This window comes from Ascidiella aspersa, chromosome 1 (genome assembly GCF_963924565.1).
Source record: "Ascidiella aspersa chromosome 1, kaAscAspe10.2, whole genome shotgun sequence".
Lineage (NCBI taxonomy): Eukaryota > Metazoa > Chordata > Ascidiacea > Phlebobranchia > Ascidiidae > Ascidiella > Ascidiella aspersa.
This window is the reverse complement of record NC_139447.1, coordinates 6,313,542-6,340,071: the sequence shown is the minus strand read 5'-3', so window position 1 is coordinate 6,340,071 and position 26,530 is coordinate 6,313,542. Positions and strand designations below refer to the sequence as shown.

Genomic DNA, 26,530 nt, shown 5'->3' with positions numbered 1-26,530 from the left:
GATATCGGCCACTCAAAAAAAGCTAACAAATTCGACCATTCTGGGTTCTGCTATGTGGCAGATAACAGTAATGAAAGTACAATTGCCAAATGGGTACGTGCACTGTCTCATTTAATGTACAAATATAATACCACGGAACCTGGGTAGTGGGCTTGAGTTCCAGTAGTTCGCTCGGAACTCGTCGCAGGTTGTTGTCAGAAAGGGAGATTTCGCGCGATCTTGTCCCTGTCGTGTTACGTTCCAATGCGGTCGTTACTCCCTGCAACCTGTTACCTGTTGTACACTTCGCATTAAAACAAAGGCGATTCACCCCTTGAGGAAAACGTAGGTTTAAGTAGTGAGTGGCATAGGTTTTTTGACAACTTTGTCGTCGTATCAACAAAAAAGTAAAAATAAAATCCAAAGTTTAAAAACCCGAGTAAAACCAGGATCAAACATTCGCCTATATTGACATCGTCAGTTTCATATGTAAAGTAAAACACTTATACATAGCGAAGTAATAATAAAGTTTTATTGTTAATATACGCGTCAGCGGACAGTGATTGACAAGCAGAAACCTACTGCCAATGTACCGATACCCACACTACTATCGGACGAGTAACGTATCTATCGCTTGGAAACGGACATTGGCTCCGATCCGACATTGTCGGACATGCCTAGTTTTAACCCAGGAGTAATGAACAATACTAATTATCTCAGTTTATTGATCGAATATTATTTTGAATATGGAGAAAATAAAAGCGAAATATTTCACCACCTACGAAAACTTGACATCAGACATCGATACCTTCAGCTTTAAATGTTTCCAAATCAACTGAATCTCCGATCGTATCAATCGGAAGTTCACCTTCCAGGTTGTTGTACGAGATATCGACTTCCTTCAGCTTTTGGTTATTCTTGAAAGTCAGCCTCTCCATCTAAAACGCACTTGCTGTTTTTCTAAGTCACTCAAATTGCTCAGATCAACGCTGGCGTAGTTACATGATGTGGAGTTACCAATTGACATACATTAATGTTAAATATATACTTAAATATCTTGTTTAGAGAAAACAAAGCATCGTTTTAGTTATTTTCACAGGATGCTAATTATTTAATTATTTGCTGAGAGCAAATTGAGCATTAACTAACGTTCAGAGCAAATGAGTATTAACTCTGTACCGTTTTAAAGTCACTGAAATTGATTAGATTTAAGGTCGACTGTGTGAGTTAAATGGCGTGGAGTTAACAATTGACATTCAGTACATTAAATATAATACATTTTAATATCTTTTTTAGCGGAAGAAGCATCTCAGTATTTTCCACAGGATGTTATAATTATTTGCACAGCGCCAGGTTCAGCGCAAATAAACAACTCCTTACCGTTTTGAGTTTGTTTTGTGACACTTTCACCACTTCCAGCAAGCTGTTTTCGCTGAAGATTTCCCGAGGCAGCTTCTCGAGCTCGTTCCTGGAAATATCCACGTGTTCGATGTGCAGATTCCGCTCGAACAAACGGCTCGGCAATGACTGGATATTGTTTTGTCGCAGGTTGACTCTCTGTCCAAAAAATGCCTGTTTTAGAGACGTTACTATTGGGCGGAAATGCTTAAAGGGTCGTCTTAATTCGATCCTGTAAGAACTTTCAGGTACTTTACGTTTGGGATCAGTGCCCTAAATTCACTTTATTACCATAATGGTCACCCTTTGTGAATACTTCCGTTGTTTTGTCGAGTTCCTCATAGCAGAGTTAAGTGGTTCTGACCATACATGCTGAACTTGAATCAATTGTTTCAAAAGTTAGCCGAAAAAATTAACAAATTTAGGGACACCTGAACCCAGCCCTAAACCCTATGGGCATGTGTGTGTCGGTTTTGCTTTCAGTGCAACTTCTTAGTGGCAGTTATTCATTTGGGTATGTTTATATAGAGTTTTAAATGTAATCGATATAAGGGACTCTTACAGACAATATCCCTACAGAACAAAATTTTGCCACTACAACGTAGGTTGTCCTTAGGAGCGTTTTCCAAATTATCAGCGGTCGCCAAAGCATAACGCCCAAAGATCCATGTCTATGTGTACGGTTTAGCTCTATTTTTACCTGGAGCAGCGCGTTTGCTTTGAAAGCCGCCGGGTCGGCTCCACTAAACTTGTTCTGGCTCACATCGACCATAGTAAGGCGGTTTCCCTTGCTCAGCATACTCTCTGTCAGTTCGCCGCCCAACTCGTTGTCTTGCAGCTCCAGGGTCCTACGAAGGGAAAAATCGACACTTTTGAGTTTTCATAAGTAAAGAAAGCTGCGAGTTTTTGCCGGTGTTAACATTTTCCACATGCACGTTACACGGCGAACATTTAGTTGACTGTATTTTATGAGTTAAATATTTGCTAAGCGGGGAGTTTTGCTTCTCTTAGTATAAATCTGTGATACACAAACCTTTTTCCTCGCAAAGCCTGGGTGAAAGTTTGTTGATCTTGCGAAGCACTCAGCTATAGGAATTTTAATAGTTTAACAAGTGCCTACAATATATATGCACTGATATCACTAACATTTCCAGGATTAATTTGACACCCACCGAACTGAATCAGAATTAAGAAACGTGATAGATGATCACCGTAAACTGGAACATCTTGTAATAATGAGTTTAATGTACACTTTGATATTTCATTATACTGCAGTTGCGTTTTGCGACATCCTTAAAAAGTTAAAATGACGCAGATGGATAATCTGTGCAGTACACGAACAAGATATGCCACTTAATATTGCATTTTATGCCGGCACCTTTGGAATCAACGCGCGTACATAAAAAAGTTTTTCCTTTTTTACTGGCGGAGTGGAGAGCTATATTACCTTAGGTCCTCCATATGACTGACGATAGGTTCGATCTGTCCTGGGTCGTTTAATCTGTTTCCGTTCAGCTTGAGGTGTCTTACGCGCTCGCAAGTGCTCAGTAGATTCTCCACCGTTGTCAGGTTTCTGTTGTCGTAAAAATCGAAAATTCACCTTATGATCAAAATTGGGTACTACTTTCTGATTTTGTTAACATGCGAATGAGGTGGGGCGAGCTGCCTACTATAAATAAAAAGTTCGTTTTAATAAGAGTTTTGCATACGGTGGCATTCAGTCAACAAGATTCGCTTTAAAGCAAAAAAATAGCAGGTAACTTTACAGACGGCGAGATTATTTCGATAAGACTAGCAAGGTGAGTTTATCCATGTTTGATTATATCATTTGTAACAGATTCAACATTTTAACACATTCTCTTTCACGCCTTACGGAAAATCTTACGACAGTTCCCACTGGGGATGTCCGATACTTGATATTTATTTCGATTCCGATAACCGATATGTTGATCAAAAAGTATCGCGATCCGATCCAATACCCAATGACGTCATTGCTATGCTTCAATAAACAAAATAGGCGAAATTGAAACATCCAAAGTTTTATTTCGAGGGTATGAGGCCAAAATTTGCTCTTGGGTTAAGAAGTTTAGTAACCTTCGCCCTCCAGTTGTTAACCAACTATAATTGAAAAAAATTACCCGTTCAAGTTTGAATCGCTGCCTTGGATTGCAAGTAATAGCCGAAATCCCACGTTAATCGGCACCGATATCACCCTAGTATCGGACAATTACCGATACTACCACTTGGCTTCGGGAATCTACTCCAATCCGATATTATCACAAATCCCTAGTTGTCACCATTGTGCAACAAAATTTGGTCGACTAACACGTTTTTTGAACGATACGAGACGTTTAGGTTATAATTTTTTCAACCATAGCAACGAAGCACCTGTGACTGCAGTCCATGGTCATCGACTGCGGGTCCCAGTCGCAGTTTTGCAGAACACACGAATCGTTGCCGAACCTCCTTAGTCGGTCCCTGAGGTTGTGCATGTTGGGGTAGGCCGACCTGTCCGAGAAGCGACGTCTCAGCTGCCAAGCCAATCCACCGTTGCCCATGAGAAAATTCACCTCGCTGAAATAACCACAAAAACATGTAAGGTTTTCGGAAAAAGGTGTATTAGGTCGGAAAAAAGGTGTATTAGGTCGGAAAAAAGGTGTATTAGGTCGGAAAAAGGTGTATTATGTCCGACAGGTGCGGATCCAGGATTTTTGTTATTTGGTGGGTCATTAAAATTTTTAGGGTGACGTTGCAAAGTTACGTCAATATGTGCGTCATAAAACAAATTTTCCTAAAAACACTTGTTCTCTCTTGCGCAAAAATTGCGTTTGTTTGGTTTAAATTTGTAAAACTTACAATTAAAATGGGTACAGATTAGGCGCATAAATAACATTCGCATATTGCTCAAAATAACAGCATTTATAGGGTAATTTATGAAAAATATTCACTTTAAAAGTTGAGTAGTCGCATGGTGTGACATGCATTAGTATGCATGGCGAATTTGAGCTGAATAGATTTCCTTGAAACGGACAAAAGGTAGTAAAAATACAGAAAGGGATTTTTTATATTTACCTAGTAAAAGAAGGCGAAAAATTTAGTTTGGTTGACCATGACCGCTCGTGTGAAGCGGTGAACCTTAAACTAACGTGAATATTAACTATATTTTTTGTAAGTGTTATTTGAAAAGTAGAAGACCTAATTAGCGTTTATTTGCGTAAAGCTACTAAAAAACGAGACAATCTAATAAGCGTGGAATATTTGCAAAGCTGGTCCGTGTTCTATTTTTTTTCTGGGGACCCAAGTCCACTTATCAGCTGGTGCATACAGTTTAACTGTTATAGAGTTCGTGCCTCATTTTTTCAGTTTCAATTCCTACCTGATCTTTGAGTTTTCAGCGAAAAGGTCGGTGGAGAGACAGCGAAGTCGGTTCGCCCAAAACCTGGCCGCCTTTAAGTTTGGGTTGTGCTTGAAAAGTCCAGCTGGCAGAATTTGTAAAGGGTTGAAGCCGAAATTGACCTTAAACACAGGCGGTGTAATTGAAAAAAATCTGTTAATTATTTACCCTCATTTAAATAAAAAATACCACTCTGAATCTGGTGAATCACATGATGAGAGGGAGATTATAAATGTTGGTGAGTTTCGTGATGCTTGTGCTGCTCATGGGAAAATGGTTGTCTCACATAAAAGGAACGTCTTTATATTAGGCATACACAAACCTTTGAACTACAAATGTGATTCAGTTAAATTCATATAATTTTGAAGCATTTTGAATCGAGATTGTAGTAAAAATATCAAAACAAGCAAACCAGCGCTGTTAAGTGGAAACAGTAAGGCTCTTACTTGGATCTGATGAAGCAAGGTTGTGCGAAAGCTTGTCACATTTAACAATACAATAAATCTTGCAACATTGTAATATAATTCACACTGATATAGTTTTTTTACAACAGTAATGTCGACAGTTTTCAAAGGAGCCTGATCGCGTTAATCTCAGTTTAAAGAAACACTCTCGATACATACACCTCAAAAAAGCATTTTGTCCATTCTTTTTCTATCAGGGGTTGTTAAACTTTTTTTTTTTTTTTTCTGCAGACTCCTAAAAATGTTTTGCTTCGCGTGAACCTTCGCGTGGTGTAGGCAAGGAATTTTAAAGATGACGTCACAAATTGATGTCACAATACATAATATAGACTTCAAAATCTGCTGTTAAGGCTCTAAAAAAGCGCAATTGAGTCCAAAAATAGATTTAGTGCAAATACGTTTTATTTTTAATTCAACCCCTTCTTTGAAAAATAATTGCTTTTTAAATACACACTAATATTTCAATTAAACCTTCATGAACCCCTTGAAACTAGTTCAGGCACCCCCAAAGGGGTCCATGGACCCAAGTTTAAGAACCCCCGATTTATATGGACATTTTTATTTTAGTTAAAACAAATAATAGGTTTGAGTTTAAATACAACTTACCAGTCGTAGATCCGGGTTGCCGTGAAATAGCGTCCTCGGCAAACACTGGATCTTGTTCTTGATAAGGCTAAACGATCTCAGCGCGACCGCCTTCTTGAAAAGTTGCTCGGGAAGAAACATTAAGCGGTTCCAACTCAAGCTGACGCTCTCGAGACGCGGATTGTTGCTGAAATAAGAATTGCCCTAAAATTGCCGATTTTTTTGGTGAAAACTTTGCAGGAAAAGCTATCATTAAGGTGTTTGTGATTTCCTTGCCTGTTGATAATAAATTATCTTTCTGTTGATTCATTTTTTACTTTCTTACCTATGGATAACAATAGTTGGTTTGGATATATCTGGATAGTATTCTAAGGTGCGGGTACATTTGTGAATATATTCCTTTATATTTGGATACTTGAAAATTGAAACTTTAATATATAATCGGAGATTTTAAATTTTGAGGTTTTATTTTTACTTTGTACTAATGCTTAATTTTTGCATTCGGCACATTTATTATTCAATCGTTAACTACTCTATATTTTGTGTTTGCCTTGTAGGTCATATCGTTCATTATAGAAGTGCGTTAAAACAAAATGGCTATCAGATAAGCAACGGTACTACTTATTTACGCATGCACCACAGTACTTGTTTAACGTTACATCACCTCTAACCTGAAAATGTCGTCTGGTATCACCGCGATGTTGTTCGCCCACAGCTGCAGGGTTTTAAGCTTTCGGCAGTTCTTGAACATTTCAGCGTCCAGCCCGACTATTTGGTTGTTGCTGGCGTCAAAGTACTCCAGGTTAGGGGCAAACTGGAAAGAAATAAAACGTATATATTTCGACGCTTTGCTGCTTACTGTGACGCAATGACCGGTGTAAAAATTCAAACACGGGTACTTAATATTATATGTTTGTGATACGCAGGATATATGGTACAGAAGTATTACGGCCAATCTTCCCTCTAAGATATTTTTAAACTTATTTTGTTTGTCTTCCATTTTTATCGTTTTGTTCTCGTTTTAGCGAGATCGGCTATCTCGTGAAATAAGTATAAACTTAACTGAAGTTATAGTTACCGACTAACATATCGCTTAAATTGTTTAGTTTGTTTGGTTGCATTTTAATTTAGATTACATGGCAGGTATTTGCTTCGTTTTTTTTTTTTAAGTGCCCTTTACCGCTTTTGTCAAGATTACACTAAAATAGCCTTGCGTCATTCTGCACTCGAAGTGCAATAACGTCATAGTTTACTCTAAGCACGATACTATTGAAGCGCTATTTGCACCTAGAATTGCTAAATACATCAAAGCAGTCCGCATTAATTTGTACCTGTTAAAACAGCCCTTACATATTTAACATATCGTCTTATCTATACTTTTCCATCTGGTGTTTTGCCCTAATGCACCAATTTTGATTAACAGATAAACTTTACAAGGAACAGACGATCATATCTTAGCGCTTTCATGTGGCAAAATAGACGCGATTATAGTTCTGACGACGCAATTGCTTTTTGCTGTGGCTTGTCATTTTAAAGAGATCTCTTCAATGGCTTTTTTAGACTCGACTTTAAAAGACGCTCTGGCCATATTACCCTTCTACAAGTTTGCTCTACGAATAACGAAATTCGCAATTTGCCTAATCCATTTTTTTTAATATCTCTTTAACTGACAAATTATATCGATCTATTTTCTATCGGCATTATGTTGCTGCCTTACCTGAAACATCTTGGGTGGAATGTGGACGATCTTGTTGTTTCTGAGGTTGACCGTTTTTAGTTTGGGGTTTGCGTCCAGAAAGTTGGGTGGCAACTCTTGCAGCTCGTTGTAACTTAAATCCAAGTTTTCGAGGTCGCTTAGCGAACTGAGGATTTGTTCCTGTAAAAGTGTCAAATTTGTAAAAGCAACGTTTTTACGACGTTTTGAAACACATGTGACCGATTTAATGTACATCAACTGTTGTTCGTCACTGGGGTTGTACGATATTAGGCTGGTATCGGATATTGGAATTTTTTTTTCTTTTTTTTTTTTCAGCCATCATTTGAGATCCAGCGTAGCAATTTTTACTTTGTAGGTAACAACTGGAGGTAGCGATATACGGAAAAAAAGGCCTTTGAACGTTACAATTTCACCTAGAGGGCTTGTTAAGCGTAGTAATGACACGATTTGGTGTCAAATCGGATCGCGATATTTCTTTTTCGTATCGTTACCGGGAATCCCTATTTCAGCATGTAAATTGACGGGTTTTGTTTGCAAAAGGAATATCCGAAGGTCTGCTACAAAAATGGTTCGTAAACTCTACAGGTGGACTTATTTCTTGTTATACACGCGTCCATGACACACCACAATAAGGAAACCTTTTCCAATTTCGATAAAACATTCATCTGAAAGGCATAAAAAAGTACGGTTACCCCCAAGCTTTTCCCGAACAAGGTCAAAGCTAATCGTTTTTAGTAGCGGCAGTGATGCATTACGAAGCTTGTAATTTTCGCCAAAAATTAGCTTTGAATTACATTCGGTAACGTTTAAACTGAACTTTAACCTAATTAAACACATAGGCCGTTGGCCGGATTAATTAACCCGGCGGTCCGTAGTTTGGTGATTTCTGGTTTAAATATACCAGTACGAGCTACCTCAGCAGCCGCGAAGTAGCCATTCCAGTAACAAACAAGTAAAAAACAATCCCGACCTTGATAAGGTTTGCGTCGTTGAGATGCGTGAGCCTGAAGGTTAGAGTCCTTGTGTTGCGAGGCACATTAAGCTGTGACAGGAAAAAGTCCAAACGCGCCTGGACGCATTCCATCTTCAAGCTTCGGTTCGTCCAAATGCACTCGCTATAATATAAGGCATTATTTTAAAAGCAGTACTCACAATTTTAAAAACAACGAAGTGAAATTTGTCTATTTGGAATCTCTTAAGCTCTGGGGTGCCTTTGTGCTTTTAAGGTACATTGTTTTTAAATCGTGGCTTATCATTGCAGGTTATTTTCCGGTCACACATCTTTGCGTTTATATTTCAGGCTGAATTTTTGTTCCAAAATGCTGTATTGTTGGTTGAAACTGGTTCTAAATTCGTGCCAAATGGCTCGCTATTTAAATTCTTATACTAAGGCAAACGTGTTAAAACACATGTTCACGTCTTTGCGTTTATATTTCAGGCTGATTTTTTCCGAAAATCCTTAATTGTTGATTCAAACAAGATCAAAATATGCGCCAAATGGCCCACAATTCAAATTCCCATATTTAGGCTTACACGATAAAACAAGTGTTTTAGGGCAGTGGTTCTCTACCTTTTATGGCTTGCGGTTCCCCCCAGAAATAATTAATAGATTGTTGCACCCCTACAAAACTTTTTCGTAGGTAAATCACTAGAATGTCACAATAAACGGACTGGAACAAAACCCATCAGCTCTACACAGCGTAGGAAATAAATAGATATATTACACTATAATCTTACACAAAAAGTTGTAAGAGTTGAGCAAAAATTATACTCCTAAAGATTCTCAAATATCTCTCGGAGCCCCGGAGTATTAAAAAAACCCGGATGAGCACCACAGTTTTAAGGTATTATCTTCAAGCTTGAAACTGATTTTGTTAGGAGGACACAGCTATAATTAGTCGACTTACTTTACTGACGTCACCGTTAGAGTAAGCTCGGCCGTTTGATCTAGATCTTGATTTTGACACTTGCATGTTGCCATGATCGTCACGCAAAGCACGAAGGTCGCCAGCGCCTTTTGACTGAGTCCCATTCTCTTGTCCTTGTTATTTCCCTGCTTATGATGGCTTTGACGTGTTCTGCTCGCCGGATAAAGATCTTTTATCTCCGCACCTTGTTCTCTATGTCTTCAGAACCAAGTTTTTTGTTAATTGGCTTCAAAGGGTATTGGATTGGGTTCCTGATGCAATGTGGTTTGCGTCTGAGAAAAATAAAGTATAGATTTGTCGCAATACACGCAATGCTTCATTTTTTATGTTATTTGACATGCCAGCACCGACTGTTGTAAGCCACTCTAACAGGAATGCTTTTACCGTTGATAGCGTCGAGCTGGTGCGTTTTTAAAATGTGAACCTTTTCAACTTACTGATCTCCTATAACGAAGGAAATGAAAGATAAGACTGATAGAACGCTATGCGAACTTTTGCTTAATAAATTTTTTTAAGTCTAAGCTACCTGGATTTATGTTTAAAAACTGGAATAAAATATATACATTAACGGTCCCACAGAAATCTTGTTTTTCTGTAAAACATCTTCAGTTACGTTCGTAGTAACCTGAATAACTCACTTTGTGGACTCGTCTTGTTTCACTTTTAACCAGGGCTGCGGAGTCGGTTAAAAAAAATCCGAGTCCGACTCCGGCCAAAAAAATAAAAATAAATAAAATAAAAATCTTGTTTTTCTGTAAAATATCTTCAGTTACGTTCGTAGTAACCTGAATAACTCACTTTGTGGCCTGTTTTTTTTGTTGCTATCTTTATACTACCTATACGTCTTTCTGTCGTTCCACACAAACCGCCTTGTCGCTAACTTGCTGCTTACTTGTCACAAACTTTCCTGCACTCTTTTGTTGTTCGACTGTCTGGAAAGTTGACAATAATACACCGAACACGCCCCTTGACATGTCACCGTTGATTCGTTGAATTAAACTGAGCAAGATCGATGAAATATTAATGGACAAGACCGCTCACTATGTTTGAGTGTTTTTTCCGATGCAAGTTTTAGCAAAATGCTTACTTTAATGCGCCCAGTGTATACGCACGCAAATCTCGTCTTCCGAAATAACGCATTGGTAGAACAGGTGCGCGCCGTAAAACACTTGCGCCTTGCAGCACGCGTCCCACACATGTTGTTAATTGCGTTCCACGTAATCACACCTCGTGCGTCCAATAAACTCGTGTTCATGTCCGTTTTGCCGGGTCCTAAATTGTACATGGGTGTCACGTAGACGCCTACCACTTCGATGTCCCTTTGCAGGTTATTTGATAAAGCACCACGGTCGTACGAAACCGACTTGCGATTAAAGATGTAAACTGGTTTTCTAGTGTCACTGTTTGAGCTGGAAAAACACTGTGTTTCAATTGTCGCAAAACAAATTTGCCTCAAAAAAATCTAAAATCACCGTTTTTTTCAAATTCGTTTTTTAAAGTTTAATTAAACATTTTTAAATTATATCCTTGCGCGATTTTTTTTGAAACGCTTTCCAACGACTGTTCCTTCGTTGTATTATTTCTAAAACCTTCAAAAAAACATATTTGCTTTTTTGCCTAAAATGCCGCCTCTCTTCATAAACTATAACAGGATTAGAATTACGTACACCTGAGACCTTGTTCGTTTGAACCTGGCACATGGGAGTCTGGCTGTCGGAAAAATTTGCCCGCCTTAAGCGTCTCACTAGTCTATGTCTTCACAATGGCGTTTGTTACTGGTGTTTGTTGCATCACAGAAGTGTCCACTGCGCACGAAAAGCCCCTGCGGGTTAACTGGTCTTGTTTACTGAATCTTTGCAACTCTTGGCGGCGACTGTACTATACGATGGTCCTTGCCGTTGTTTAGTCTTTTCCCCTCAAAAAACAACAACAAAGGCCTTGGCGAAGTGAAACATATTTATTTTCTATAGCGGCCGTTGTAATTCAAAATTGCTCTGTTAGAATTAATTTTGAATTTTTGACAGTAGAAAAGTAGTAGCTTGCTCCAGCAAAACACATAGTGCCGACGATAAAAGTTCTAAAATTTTTAATAGCTTGAGAAGCGCACCGCTTCGAGCAAAAATCAGCCAGCAAGGTGTTAAAAATTATCAAATGTGTATTTGTCGAGTAAATGGCATCACCAGTTTTTCTATACAACTAAATAGTAAAAAAGTAGAAAATTAGCTGGGCATGCCATTTACATGGCGAAATGCATATTTTATATTATAAGTTTTAACACTTTGCTGGCCGAGTTTTGTTCGAAGCGGTTGACTTCTCAAGCTATTAAAAGTTGTAAAACTTTGATTGTCGGGAATATGCGTTTTGTTAAAGGGCAAGATTGGGAAAAAACACTGAGCTTCAAAAAGTAGTATTTACATATTTCATGTTTGCAAGTAAGCTAAAGTAATCTCGCGATGTGTTTCGTTCAGATTCATCAAACGTCAATTTTAAATAGTTTCACGAGAAATAACAAACTAGTAAAAACTCTCTTGGTCTTTTTCTACTACCATTTGAAAAAAACATTGGAATTTTTTAAATGAAACTAAATTGATCGCTCCTTACTTACTTGAAGGTTTGAAAAGGGTAAATGAAATAAAAACGCGACCCCAGCATATTTATATTGCATCGCGCCATATTTAATGACATAATAGCGGCCATCTGTTTGTGTGTCTTGGCTGTGTGCATGCGACATGCGTCCAATTGACCGATAGGCGTGCGCATACGCCCTTCTTAATGCACGTTACTTGACATTTTCGCTCACGACTGCTAACTATTATATCTCTTTTCGACTCGACGGTGAAGTAACTTATTCTTGTCCTTACTTTTCTACTGACATTTTTAAATGAATGCATTTTTTGCAAACATTTGTTTCTGTGTGTACTTGTTACAAAACCAATAACTGTTTTAAAGAAAGTTTATCGATGCTTCAGAAATTTTCGATTTCTATATGAAAAAGAGACTGCTGTTGCCTTATTTTATGGCGAAATATGTTTCTCTTAAGAACTTGTCTGCCACTGACTTTGGTTGAGACAGGAAAGTCTACAGAATATACTTTATAACTTCTTCAAAAGGGGACAGTTGACTCGGTGTACCTTACGGTTTTTAACTGTATCCTTGAACAAACAACTGTAATTTTCTTTGTGAACTTTGTACTGCGTTCTAGTTGTTGCGGTTCCGAAAAATAAAATATGTCTATCCATCCTAGATTTAGAAACAATACCTAACCATGACTGAAGTTCAATTTTACTTTAAACCTTATAAGAAAGCATACATCCAGGAAAATATTTGTTCCGTGCCACACTCAAAGTAAGGTCGACATTAAAGGTGTTTATTCTACGAAGCAAGGTTGTTTATGGTTTACAAACGTTGTCGCACTAATACGATAATCACCAGGTACAGCCTCAGTCCTCATAACATGCGACCAAAGGCGAACCGCCGTGTAAAATCGCAACCCTATGTCTGACTTTGCCGGTCTAGCCCCTGTTTAGTTACCTTGCCAAGGCAACAATCTCAAGACTAAACACGTGTATTTTTTTACAGCTGTCGGCAACGATGGGAAACGATTCAAACAAGCTAAAAGGTAGGCTCATGGTGATAATTATCACTCTTTTTCTTTTATTTTACGTAGCGCTGACAAAGGTATAATTTTTCAGAGTACGAAGCTTATACGATCTTAAATATGATGTTTCTACCAGGCATAGTATATTTAACATAGATTCGTCTGGCATATATTTCTTTAGCAACGTTTCGGCTTACTATCCGGCAAGCCTTCGTCAGGGACAAAAAAAATACTTATACGATCTTATTTCAAAAAAAAAGATTTTAAACTGATATTAAGTAATCAAGTGTAAATTAAAGTCATTTATTGTAAATATAAAATCGTTATTTACTTTTAGTTTGGTTCCTTTTTCAATCTCTCGTTATGCGTGATTTTTTTCAATTTTATCAGGCTTATCACCTTACTTAACCGCGGTAAAATCACATTCTTTAACTATTCGAAATTGTTCATAATGGACGAGCTTTTGCAGAGTTACGCTGATAAACTTGTTCAATAAGAATATGCTGTATAATCACAATGTCTAAATTAGACAAATATCGCCATACCGCTTAAATCAAAGAACCTCTAAATTGCTTCGTATCTCGATTTTAAAAGCTGCACACACCGACTACCTTTCGTGTCAACGCATTTTGCCAAACTCTCACAGATTTCCATCAAACACTTTGTATAGTTTTGTGTCGCTGCAAATAGCCTAGGGTGTTAAAATCCACCAAATCAGCTACTGTATCCCTTTCACTTACCGGCGCCTACACAAAGAAATGCTACACCCGCGAAAATTGCGGTTTAACATCGCTTGGCCTCTGCACCGAGGTGGCACCTGATCCCCACTGCCTTGCACTTCTTCTAACGTCGTCATATAAATGCGACCTCGGCTAACCTTGACCCGGTCGCATTGGCGATTGTCTAGCGTCAATTGGGCTTTTGCAGTATTGCATGGCCGCTTATAAAACTTACTTGCTCCCATTTTAGCACTTTGTTGTGCTATTTCAGTTATATGGCCGCTTATAGAGTTACAGGCTTCCATCTACCACTTTGTTGCGCTATTTTAGTTGCATGTTTCTAATAAAATTTACCGGTTTCCATTCTACCACTACCACTATGTATTACGCAATTTCGACCGCTATGATAAAAAAATAGTTGGGCATACCGCATACGTGTAAACTGGCCAAAGATTATAGAAAAGTTAGTTTGAATAAATGACCAGGTTCTTTTCGATTTGGCCCCGTCTCTGGCATCCCTGTTTGGTTATTCAATCCAGCCCGCGGTATATTGCCCTAATTGAAGGTAAAATTGTTGTCGGCTGCAATTTGAAATAAATTTTGATGAAATTTTAAACTGAACGACAATTTCATAAAGCACACTATAGTTTTTGTCAAATATTGGTATTTAGATTTTCGGCATTTAACGATAATCAAGTTAATAAAGTTCGACTGAAGTTCGATTTGACCCTGTCTCTGATACGACTTTGTAGCTTCGTTCATGGCCCTGTGGATAATTTAAAAAATTTGCTAGCTATTTTTATATTTCAAACCTGCCCCTCCTTTTATTTTCACAATCCAAGAAAATACGTCATATATAGTATCTAAGTATCAGGTTCAACTGCCTTTGGGCGGGACCTGCAAACGGGCCGATTCGTGCCATTACCACTTCTCTTTGTTTCGATTCCAGAACGCGTGCCTCTTGTTACGTCATAGGTCAATGTGTTTTTGTTTTAATGGAAGGGCGCCCGACCCGTGGCACTAGGGAAGGTAAACTCTTTGACAAAAATGCTGGTGATTTCTGGTTTTTCTTCGTTTATCGATATGTTAAAATTATTTTTTTTATGTTAAATTTATTTTCTCTCTATTAGTAATTCCCAATACTTGGCAATAATAAAATAAATTGATAAAATTTATATCTAAAATGTGTTGACGCTGTTAGGTCGTTATGTTCAATTTTCCGCTTATAAAACTTTCTTTTTTAATTAGGGTTGACAAGCCTGTCAATTGACCGCACTTTATTTAACCGGTCGAATACTCATATTGGATTCAAATGTTGTAAATTTTTTAAAAGTTGTTTTTTGATTTAAACTTGATTGTAACTTTTTTAAAGAATTCAAATATAAAATGGTAGGGTTTACCTGATGCAAACACATGTTCTATGGTAATAACTAAGTGTTTGCACTAGCAAAGTATATTTATTTTGTTGAAAATAAATGCACATATATGATGAATCGCGTTTGACATAAAAGGAAACACTAGTTGGGGTATACCACAATCTTAGGCTACTTAGAAATTTAGAAGAACCAAATCCCTTGTCACCTGTGGTGATGATGTAGAAAATCCACATAGTCACAAAAGTTGTGACGAGGAGTGAAAATATTTTTTTACTGATGCATTTACTGATTTTTAAATTTCGTTAATAAACTTGTTGTCTTAACTTGGTGGTTGTAGTAATGGTAAAAATTACTACAATACTGCTATAGTATTGCTTGCAAGATGGGCATGGTTTTGCAAAAAATCTTATTGATAGTCAAAAATAATTGTTTTTGTTTTAGAAACCATTGTACTTGACCCAAAACGTTCATATATTTATTTAAAGTTAAAATCAAGGTTTATTGTTAACTTCAATTGCAATATGATAGTGTGTATAGTATTTGACCTATTTGAGGAGTATTTGACCGGTCAATTGACCGGATTTTATTTGACTGGTCAAATGCCCAACCCTATTTTTAATTGCTTTACTGCAATAAAGATTTTACTGAAGTTCTTTCAAGTTTTACTCAAATATTTCCTGTCGGATCTACAATAAAAAAAAAGTTTTATTATGTTGTTGTTTTGCTTCTAGTGTAAATGTAAAAAGCATTTTTGCACCGAAACATTCCCAAACGTAAACACCCTTAAATTTTAATTTGTTAAAAAATAAATAAAACAATCTGAGGTCGTTTAAATTTAATCTGTTGTATATGAAAAAGGTTTAAAAATATTATTAGGAGAAACACCCAACACTACCATATAAATATAGCGCCGTCATGTTGTTTTAAGACAAAAGTCTACTTTTATGTCACTATCTAATAATGGCCGATTGGCGTTGTGCAAAAATGTCAAAACGGTTTGTTGCGGTGCATTTTCAAGATTTATCTAGGCCGAAAATAACCCCGATAATTCGTTACACCTAAGTGTTATAGCTAGAACACTTGCAAAAACGAAACAATTTTATTGCATTGCATCTCTTGGTATGTATTTAATTATGTTACTTTGTTTTGCAATTTTTTAGCGATATATGCATAACAAATGTCACTTTATGACATTCATATCTTTATTATTTGTGAGTTAGTCATATGAGCTCCCAATAGTAGTATAAAACCCCACAACACAGTTTTTGTTTGATTGCAGATCTCAAAGATGGAAGAAAAGGAATGGAAAAGGAGGAAAAGTAAGTGTTGTGACGTAATTGGGCGTCGTCGGAAAACCAGCGACAACAAGTTTTGTTTGTGAAATTTTAATATCGCATCGTTTAGATAAATGTCCGATTGCGCTTCTTGAGTACAATATTTTCTGCAACTCTGGGCGCTAAGGCTCACATCACTATCATACTTTAAAATCTGCCGAAAAATTGTTGTTTTGACGGAGACAGAATACGGCGTTCCTTGATTCACTCAGCTGTAAATTGCAATTCTAGCTTGGCTCCGTCAATCTCCAAACGTTTTTTAGGCCTCTAAAACGTTTCTAAATTCAAATTCAGTTTGAGTGTTCGAAAATATACATTTACTTAACGTAAAAAAATATTGTCAATCGAAAACTTTTTCATAAATATTATACCTTCTGTCCTTGGCTAGGCGTGTTTGAAACTGGACACGACCGTTGAATGCAAACTGACGTTAAAAGCCACAAAGACACTTTCCCCTATATTCCGTATTTTCCGCAACACCCTTTACCTTCCGCTCGCATATTTCGCATTTAACCACGCTCTCAAATCGCCCAGACGCAAGGAACGCGAGGAGTTTCGCAAGAAGAAGGCGGAAGAAATTGAGAAGATTAAGGAGGCGATGCGGATGGACAAGGAGCGACGCAAGAAGGAACGGGAGGACGAGATGGTCAAGATGAAGGTCGAGCGCGAAATGGTGGGTCGGTGATGACGTGATAGCGACGGATGACGTTACAAATATGTGTACCCATCTAGAAACCCGGCTTACAGCCTTTTATCGTTCGATGCCTATCAAACCTATATAGTACCCAGTAGAAGGGGTTGACATGATAGTAAGTTGATTGCGTAGTAAGTGATGACATCATAAGTAAGATCTATGGTCTCGACGTATGGAGACAGATGACGTCACGAATCTGTGTACTCGTCTAGAAACCATTATTCGATGTCTATCAAAGCTATGTACTACCTAGTATAAATTTGTTAGGACAAAAAGTTGATTACGTATTAAGTGATGACGTCATGCCACTGTGCTTAACCGAAAAAAATCGGTTATAAGTTAAGCGAGATCTCTGGTCTTAAATCCAAACTGTATAGTTTATATTTATCCTAACGCAACGCTCAACTCAGCCGAGTAAGCAGTCATATTTTTTTTAGTTTAAATACGATTTTGTCGTTGTTTCCAGCACAATCCTCTCATTTACTCGCCTGACAGCAAGGCTTGGGCGCTGGTGGTATAGAAATCATCGCACATTATTTGGGTTAGGGTGCGGGTGACAAATATAATAATACTTGACCCACCCTCACCCAAACACTAACCCGCACCCTAACCCAAATATTGTGCGTTGATTTAATATAATTGTTTGAACACTGTGGTAGGATTTTAGACCAACGCCCACAAAGCTTGTTTTTTAACTAACATAACAAATCTTGACCAGATGAGAAACCAGAAACTGGAGGAAAAGAAGCGACTAGCCGAGTATCTGAAGGAATGGAGTCGACCACGAGATGACTTGGAATGCGACGACCTTAAGGTGAGAAGGAAGCCGAATCAAGTCTTTTTTACGATTGGCTGAACTTGCTTTAGTTTTCAATTGACTCGAAAACTTTTTTTTAATGCTCACGGCCTACAGACAAAACGTGTATTAACGAAGAAAACTAATTACATTAGGTATTTTTGGACTTTTTAGTCTATGTATGTTATTTAATAAAGTTAAATAAGCGTAACGTAGAGAAAGTCTTTTAAAATACATTTCCTACAGTTAACCAAGGTTTTTAAAAGAGCAATTTATTTTATACCTAAAAGATTAGAAAACACGGCGATAAAAACGACACGTCCGTACAGCATTTTCACTCATTAGCCTGCTTTTACAATTTTGCATACCTGGGGTAGTTCCGCGTAAAAAAGTTTTAAACAGTAGATCGCTCATACCATTATGTTGCATACTGTTCCCAGTGGTTTCCAAACTATTGGCCATAGCCCAGAAGTGAGCCATGAGACTATTTTAGGTGGACCATAGATCTGTTTGAACATTTTGCCATTTAGATGTTTTGTTTTACTAAAATATTTTAGCATAGCTAAAGTTTCCTGTTACTTCGAAAACACATTTACGCCCCTGGCTCTTTATTCCTGGCTGTCCAGAGAATAGGTCCAAAGCATACAATTGGTTTTTGGATTTTGTGTGCGAGTTCACTTAAACAGACTGATAAATTGATACTTAATGGAGCTTCATTTGTTGTTTCACAAATAGTATCAAGGCAAACTAAAAAACTTGGAGGGTCTGGGCATTCTTTCTTCAGTGGGGCTGGACTGCATACATTCTCTCTTGTACTTGGCACCATCGCTGCTGTTATGTTAGCTCGTTTGAGTGCATGCCTGTTAGCTTTCCGGAACCTCCTTATCATGTTAAGGCGAGAAAACTGTTGGCCATAATCTATTTTGTAAAAAAAATTGGGCCGTGGAATAAAGCTTTGGAACCACCTGGTTTAGCTTATATCGTCGCATCAATGTTGTGTTTTTACAGGAGCTTCCCGCCCCACGAGAAATCGCTTGTCAAGTTCCACCGCACCTCTTCGGCGACGTGCTCTCACTACTCGAGTTTTTAAACGTTTTCGACGATCTCTTCGAAGCAAAGGACGAGTTCCCCAAAGGCGTCAATTTAGGTGAGGCAAATAAGTTGGACTTGAGCAGCTTACATGCATTAAAAAGCAAGCGGGCTCTTTTGCAAACATCTTAGTAATTGCTTATCCAAAACAAGTGTCGACTAATTTCAATGAACTTTTTCTACTCTATACCAGTTGTTCTTAATCTTTCCCTTGCTGCACCCCTTTTTAATCACCAACCGATTCTCGTACCCCTTCTAGAATTAGTTAAATAACAAAAGCATTGTATTTCTATTTTTATGCAAGTAACTGATAACGCAGTAACACAATAATGTCAGTTCGATTTATACATTTAACTAAGCAAAGAAATAAATTACAGTAGTACATTTCCCCGCACCCTCTTGGAACAATTCTGGTAAAGAAACCCTGCACTAGACAGAAACGAAATTATACCGTTTCCGACTAAGCAGTTATAAATTCGCTTCTATAAATTAATTGGCCAAAAACCTCTGTTACCGATCGCAGATTTTTTATAGCTAGTGCTTAATATGCAGAGTTTTAAAACCATGCGTTTTTTTCTATTAATAAAACAAATAAAATATACGGTTTTTGACATCTACAAGTGTAGAATAGCAGTGACGTCAAAAACTGTCGTGTTCCCACTTTCAAGAGTTCCCGGCACTTTCCTAACTAATTTTAAAGTAAACTATCCTTATTTAGGGCATTTTTGTCAACTTTTAAAAGAAAACAATTTGAAGTGTCAAGAAAAGGTTGCAATATGTATAATTGTATATTGTATAACTAAAGATGTTATTTCGTGTTTATATTTATTGCAGCGCAATCTCGAACCACACAAATCTCTCTAGAACCAAAAAAATCTCTTTGCTTTTTCTCCTGTAGACCTGCTGACCCGAGCGGTGATGAGCAACGCCCACGACGGACCCCTGTGCGACCTCTTCTTCTTCTTCCTCTCAAACCTCTTCCGATCCCACTCTGAGGAGGAGGAGAGCTTTGAGAGGATCCTGGTGGAGCCTGGAGACAAAGGTTCAAGTTCTGTTTTATTGAAAATAATGTTAGTTTTGAAACAAACGTTGTCGTCCAATGTAATATTTTGGCTCAAAGTTTTGCGGTCGTAACTATTAGATCACATTTAAAGGATAGTTACTATGAAGGATTTATAAGGTTCAAGGAGATTTCGGACATCTAATATTAAGTACAACAGTAACTAAACTATTTTATGCAATAGAAACTAAACTAAGCTGTTTAAAATGTGTTTTTATCCAGGCCAATGACCCCGCCCTATATTGGATTGTGGTTAAATTTGCGTTAATTTATATATTTTATAGTCTAATCACGTTAAGGTTTTTATTATTAGGAAATGGTCAACATTTGAAGCTTTTGGAATCAAAAATAATCTTTGTGTTGTCTTTAATGCTCGCATTCCTCTTTCCTCCTATACTTTTCAGCACTCGCAGCTCAGCTGAGCGAGAACGTTACAGAAGAAAGCCTCCAAGCCTTCAGCACCTTGACCGCTACATGGCCGCTTGCCTATCAGGGGTTTTCCCTTAACAAGCTCGAGCTGGACAGCTACACCTTGTCTGAGGTTTGGAATCGTGTTTATTTAGGTTTTAAAACTATACAGGGACTAATAGTCAAGTCACAAGTGCAAAAGCTTGTCTAACAGATTTGAAATATATCCTGATTCCAACTAAGCATAGTGAGAAGGGCAGTTAGGGCAGTATATATATATATATATATATATATAATCACACCCTTCTCACTATATGTTAAAAATAAATAAAGAGATATTCGAAACGTTCAAAATGTTATCTACTTCTACATGGGCTTTAACATTACCTTTCTACAAAAGCTATGTGAAAAATATTTGATGGAACTGTAGAAGTGGGTTGGTTCTAGCTTACCAGCATCATCCTTCCATTTCGTTCCACCGAAACATACCACTTCCAAACTCAACCTCACCAACTCTTTCTAATCTCCCCTATTCTCCAGGTGCTCCGCATCTACCTCCTCAGTTCAGCCACCCGACCCCGATCCGAGGACCGCCAGTGGCGCTACCAACACCGAGGTGGTTACTCACTGGGCGACGACACTCCACTTCGCTTGTGCCTGGATCGACCAGACCTTTTGCGAAAGCTCTCCACCACTTCTGTGTTCGATCTTCCGCCTGGTGAGTGTTGACGTGAATTGTTGTCCACTGTTTGTGCCCTCAATCAGACTTTGACGACTCGATAATTCGACAAAGCTAAAAAAGCTGGGTTTGCAATTCATTATTATCATGCTGCATTACAGATCCGTGCATAGTGTACCTTAGTTAATTCGAGTTTTCAAATTCAATGAATTAGACCAAAATGCGTCTAATTCTAATTTTAATATAATTTGTCAATTGCTTATTGTGAAATAATATAATTTGTCAATTGCTTATTGAAAAATGCTACTTTGTTCAACGGCATTTTTGGTGTCTCAGTCGGAACAAGGAATTTAATTTAACACAATTTAGTCGGAACGACTTGTAGATGATTTTAACAATCTAAAAGGCTTAGACTAAAACATATAAAAAATAGCACACAATTATTTACCATTTATATTCTTATGCTAAATTATACAAAGCCATTTTTTACCTTTTTGGTGTGGGCGGTTTTCAGACATAATATTAAAATTATCTTGTTTGCTTAATGGTAATACACATTCCAGAGTCTGCCTCAGCAGCTTTAGCCTAAACAACGTTTATTCTCTTATTGTATTAAGAACCTACAATCCAATGAATAAAATGTGGCGGGACATGTACAGATATCACACACCTTCAACGCCTTTAAAACCGATTGGTTGATAGTTTAGGCTATTAGAGCACTGGTCACCTCATCCAAGTAGTGTTGGTTCAAATTTCACTTAACTGTAAAACAGCGACCATCACATTTTTGATAGCTAAGCAATTTTAAGCTGTGGTCACCTTAACCCGGAAGCGTTGGTTCAAATCTCACTGGAGCACCATTTCTTTAAAACCTCAAATTTAACTTTAAAACAACGACCATAACACTGTATTTAAAGAGCATATTAAGGACATTGTGTAAAAGTCTATTTTTTTAAATGTTGCCCTTTTTTAGAGGACAAGTTGACCTTGCTGCTTTGTCTCGCGCACCACCTGCTGGGCTTCGTCACGCCTCGCGACTTCCTGGACGAGACCTGGGAGAAGTTGCTCCAAGTGCGAACCGCCTACCGAGACGACAAGATGGCAGAGAAGCGGCGCGAGAAGGAGTCGGCCACCGAAAAGTGAGTGGAAAATTACTGGAAAAATACTGACAGATCTGCTGCCCAAACGACGGAAGTCCGATACTTTCTTTTTCATACCCATGAATGATCTATATTTTGAGCAAAATTCTGGCTTTGCGATCCAATTAAAAATTGATGTTAATTCTGTGACAAAGTAATCCAAATATAATTAAAATATGCCAAGGTAATTTTGCTTCTTTGTTGAGGAGCTTTGCTACAGTCGAATGTTATTTACTAATTTTTCTGTTTTTTGTTTATTTTGAGTTCGAAAACTCCATGTTAGTGCCTAAACTACATAAATTAGTTTGGTATTTGATCGGTAAGAATATTATCAAACATAAAACTGCTGGTATATCCATTTTGCTGGTCGATCGCGCACATTTCGGGTTAGCAACCAAGTATGTGTTCTAACATTAAAATTGACTTCAATTTGAGATACGCTGTATCAGTATATGCTCTTTTCTGGAACAGAAAATGTCGCATTTTTCGTTAATACGCCGATATAACTTTAGGCATCGATAACGCAAAGTCAGTTAACTATTACTAAAACGCTTGTTATGAATTGCGGAAATTATATTACTTTAACAGTAATATGAATGACACGACCCGTATGATATACGGGCCGTAACCTGACGCCTGTAACACGTAAGTTTTTTTATCCAACCGACGTTTTTTTTTAGTGTTGCGTGTCAATGATGCGATAGCCAATAACACGTACATCTATCTCATGGTATACAACCTACAAAAAGCCATGCGGTAAAATACTACACCTTTAGCATTTCTGCGGTTTAATCGACATCTGTCACGCATTAGACGTGCCAATAAACTTAGAGACGCCAAGCATGCGTTACTCGACAACTAACTTGTAATAAATCTGGGTTTCCGTGACAATTGACCGATCGTCCGACATGTAACTTTCTAATTAGCATCCGTCAAACTGCCGAATCCCCGTTGACAGAATGATCAGTAAACTTTTGACCGATAATTTAGCATTAAACCCGAGCCAAATGTACAGGGGTTAACCTCACAACCAAAGGCCTTACCTCGTGTCCCTCCCATTAAACTTTAGCAATCATGGCGTGTCTTGGAGCTGATCAAGTTGTCTTTGTCCTTTTGGACTCGAAGTTTAGCCGTTTTACCAATAACGTACGGCTGAAGGCCCGCCCTTTATGTCCATCTATTAAACTTTGGAACTCCCTTACGTGCCTTTGGGAGCCAGTCAAGTTGTCTTTGGCCTTTTGGACTCGAAGTTTAGCCGTTTTGCCAATAAGTGCAGCTAAATACATTTATCGGATGCTGGGCGCACCGATCTCATTTTTCCCACCATTGTTCCGTGGATCTGTTGAATTGTTTAACAGGAAGCAATTTCATTTTCTACAAGACAATCGTTTCTGAAAGGCCTCATTTGCGGCAAAACTAAACATTAACGATTACTCTTTTTTAGTTTTTTTCTGTTAGTTTATTAAAAGCACAATTTTCAGCCACGTTGTTGTGTAGTTTAATATAACTCGAAATGTTTACATCTATGTACTACTAAAGACATTACGGTCGTGTGTATTTTAGTACTTCGCGGGCAGTTATGATATTGTTCAGTGGCAGACGTGCTACAGCCAGTGACAATGTAAGTTGGCGACTTAACCGACGTTGACTTACAATCTGAAGAATATAGGAAATCCAACATGAACCAAAGAGCTATATAAAACCGGTTAGAGAGTCTCACGCGGCTCGATAGCCCGTGTTTACCACCCCTTGTATCGAATCAATAAAACGTAATAAACTGGGTATTAGCGCGGCTTGCGATCAGTTAAGCAATTTTCTCCTCAGATTGATGCATCACTAAATCACAGGCGATACACTGTCAACGTTGCTAGTTTAGTAACATGGCGTATATTCTAAACGCCAAGGGCTCCTCTAAATATAGCCGGCTGGTGAAATAGCTTTGTATACGTTTGTCCGAACCAGCATTGGACATAACCTTTCGTAATTGATTTGTAAACTGATTGGTCGCTTGACGGCTCGGTATTTTTTTTACGAGTGATTTACGCTTGACATTTCCCATAAGATTACTTTGATTGACAGCCGTCGGTTCATTTCGCAGTCGGGCGTGAAACGCTTATTGTCGAACTTTGATTGACAGGTGGAAATGGAAGTGCGAACAGTTGAATTTGGAGAAGCAGGTTCGGAACAAAGAGATCGAAGAAAGGTTGAAGCGGATCGAACAGGGATTGCCGTAAGTCGAATAACTTGCGCCAACCTTTGTTTAATTGGTGTCTTTATGATCTAAAGCAGTGCTTCTTCAACTTTTTTAGTTTTGTTCACCCCTAGCATCTATATCCAGATTTCATTCACCCTTGTCTCGTGATATGATAACTATCACGTCTATATACAACAGCACGAATGATTTAGGTTGTTTCGATTTTTGTTACGATCAACTCAAGCTCCGTTTTACCATTGAAAATCTATAATTTCTCGAGTCCAGAGATATAGAGCTACAAAAGCACAAGACACAGTCACCAAATTTTTGTACTTATTCACTTAGGGCAAACCATGCAACTTCACCATTATAATAAGCAAAAATCACCCCAAAAAACAACAGTTCAGTAGTCGATTTACTTCAAAGAATTGTTTACTAGTGACTATGCTCCTGAACCTTTCGTTCACCCTTATTCACCCCTTTTGGTTGGTTGACCCCTGCAAAAATTTTATTCACCCTGGGTGAACCATTCACCTGATAAGAAACACTGACTTAAAGCACCTGATAAAGCCAACAGTATTGGCACTCCACGCAATTCAGAAATCCTACACCTGTCCCTAGCCTTGTTATGTCCAGTTGAGATACTTATACTTGAGTACGACGGTTGGTGCTATTTTGCTCGTGGGATTCAAAATATAAGAGGCCAACTCATATGAACTTTAAATATTTTTTACGTAATATTTTATTTTAATTTTGTACAGTCATTCGTCTACAAATTATCTTAATACAGTTCATAGTTGTGACGTAACAAACAACAATGTGCTATAGATGCTAAATGACATGATAACTGTTCCAAATTAATGTTTGGCTTAAAGAGAAATTCACAGATATCAAGCAATTTGCATGATTTCATATTTAACATTTAAGCGAAATATTTCACTAACTAAGCCAGCGGTTCTCAACCAGTGGGCCATGGCTAGCTGGTGGACCATAAGAACATTTGAGGTGGGCCACAAACCAATTTAAAAAACCTAGATTCAGTATCATTTGTGTCACTATATTTAATTTTACAGAATTAATGACTCGGGGAAGAATTAAAAAGGAATGTAAATTTATTTTTCAGCCGCAAGTATCTCACTAATGCACGGTTGAATAAATATTCTGTTTTGAAATATATTCTGCTGTGTTTTGTTCTAAACCTATTTTACAGTGTTTTCTTTCATAAAAAATTATTAGGCGACAGAAATTTTTTTTTGCAAGGTAAGTGGGCCACGAAAGAAAAAAAGGTTAAGAACCACTGAACTAAGCTATGTTTATTGATTTTAAAAACACTGCTTTAAAAGTAACAGTTGCACATCGGATTTGTGGCTACTAAGCATAATATTCGGAACGGAGGTCCTAGTTTTAATAAATCGCGGCCTTAAAGACACCTCTTTCAAACATTTCGAATAGTCCTATATTCGTTAAAGATATATTTGAAACGTTCACGACTGGGAATGTTTGTGGTCTTCTAATTCTTGACTATTTGGGCATGATGCAGTACTCCAACAAGCGCACATGCAAATGACTCAATTCTTCATTACCTGCTCTTTCTGTTTCTCCACTTTTCCAGGCCAGAGGAGCAGCACAACTTACGGAAACGGAAACCCAACGAGGAAAGTGACGAACCGCGGCTCTTGACAGCTCTCGAACGAAAGGTGGCAAGCAGATTACATTAAACTTTAATAATGTGGTGGATTGTCGGTTTACTAACTTTGTGTATGTTTTCGAATTTTTTTTACAAAATTGTATTGGCAGTCCTGTTATTATTAGCTTGTAGTCTACTGCGTTCAAACATCGTTTTTCTTAAAAATTTAAGGATATAAATGTGTCAAGTACCGGAAACCCGTAGTTAGGACATACCCGTGCAGATACCGCAATAAAACGCTTTGATCATCCCTACTACCATCCACTTGACTTGTGTAACCTGTATTCTGTTG

General features: G+C 37.9%; 2 protein-coding genes across 2 annotated transcripts in view; one reads left to right on the top strand and one right to left on the bottom strand.

The window, feature by feature from the left end:
- Positions 1-26,530, top strand: part of LOC146166759 (bromodomain adjacent to zinc finger domain protein 1A-like) — a 50,940-nt gene that overhangs the window by 10,954 nt on the left and 13,456 nt on the right. Inside the window, exons 9-18 of the mRNA XM_083384933.1 lie at positions 16,438-16,477; positions 17,027-17,165; positions 17,905-18,000; positions 18,991-19,129; positions 19,970-20,113; positions 20,536-20,672; positions 21,080-21,257; positions 22,192-22,357; positions 24,495-24,587; positions 26,164-26,248. Coding sequence (XP_083241059.1) covers positions 16,438-16,477; positions 17,027-17,165; positions 17,905-18,000; positions 18,991-19,129; positions 19,970-20,113; positions 20,536-20,672; positions 21,080-21,257; positions 22,192-22,357; positions 24,495-24,587; positions 26,164-26,248 — 1,217 coding nt within the window. The remainder of the gene's footprint in view (positions 1-16,437; positions 16,478-17,026; positions 17,166-17,904; positions 18,001-18,990; positions 19,130-19,969; positions 20,114-20,535; positions 20,673-21,079; positions 21,258-22,191; positions 22,358-24,494; positions 24,588-26,163; positions 26,249-26,530) is intronic.
- On the bottom strand, positions 774-9,569 carry LOC146166760 (uncharacterized). The gene is made up of 11 exons (XM_083391075.1): positions 9,445-9,569; positions 8,508-8,652; positions 7,538-7,696; positions 6,492-6,634; positions 5,842-6,007; positions 4,754-4,893; positions 3,766-3,951; positions 2,825-2,950; positions 2,078-2,225; positions 1,360-1,536; positions 774-917 (listed from the first exon to the last, which is right to left on the bottom strand). Exons 1-11 carry the CDS (start codon positions 9,567-9,569, stop codon positions 774-776), a joined length of 1,659 nt encoding a protein of 552 aa, XP_083247201.1.

Coding starts and splice junctions, on each gene's coding strand:
- LOC146166760 (XM_083391075.1), bottom strand. CDS start 9,569: ATGGGACTCAGTCAAAAGGCGCTGGCGACCTTCGTGCTTTGCGTGACG. Junction 2,951..3,765: donor ACCATGGACTGCAGTCACAG/GTGCTTCGTTGC, acceptor TTACGACAACAG/AAACCTGACAACGGTGGAGA. Junction 2,226..2,824: donor AGTCATATGGAGGACCTAAG/GTAATATAGCTC, acceptor TTCCCTTCGTAG/GACCCTGGAGCTGCAAGACA.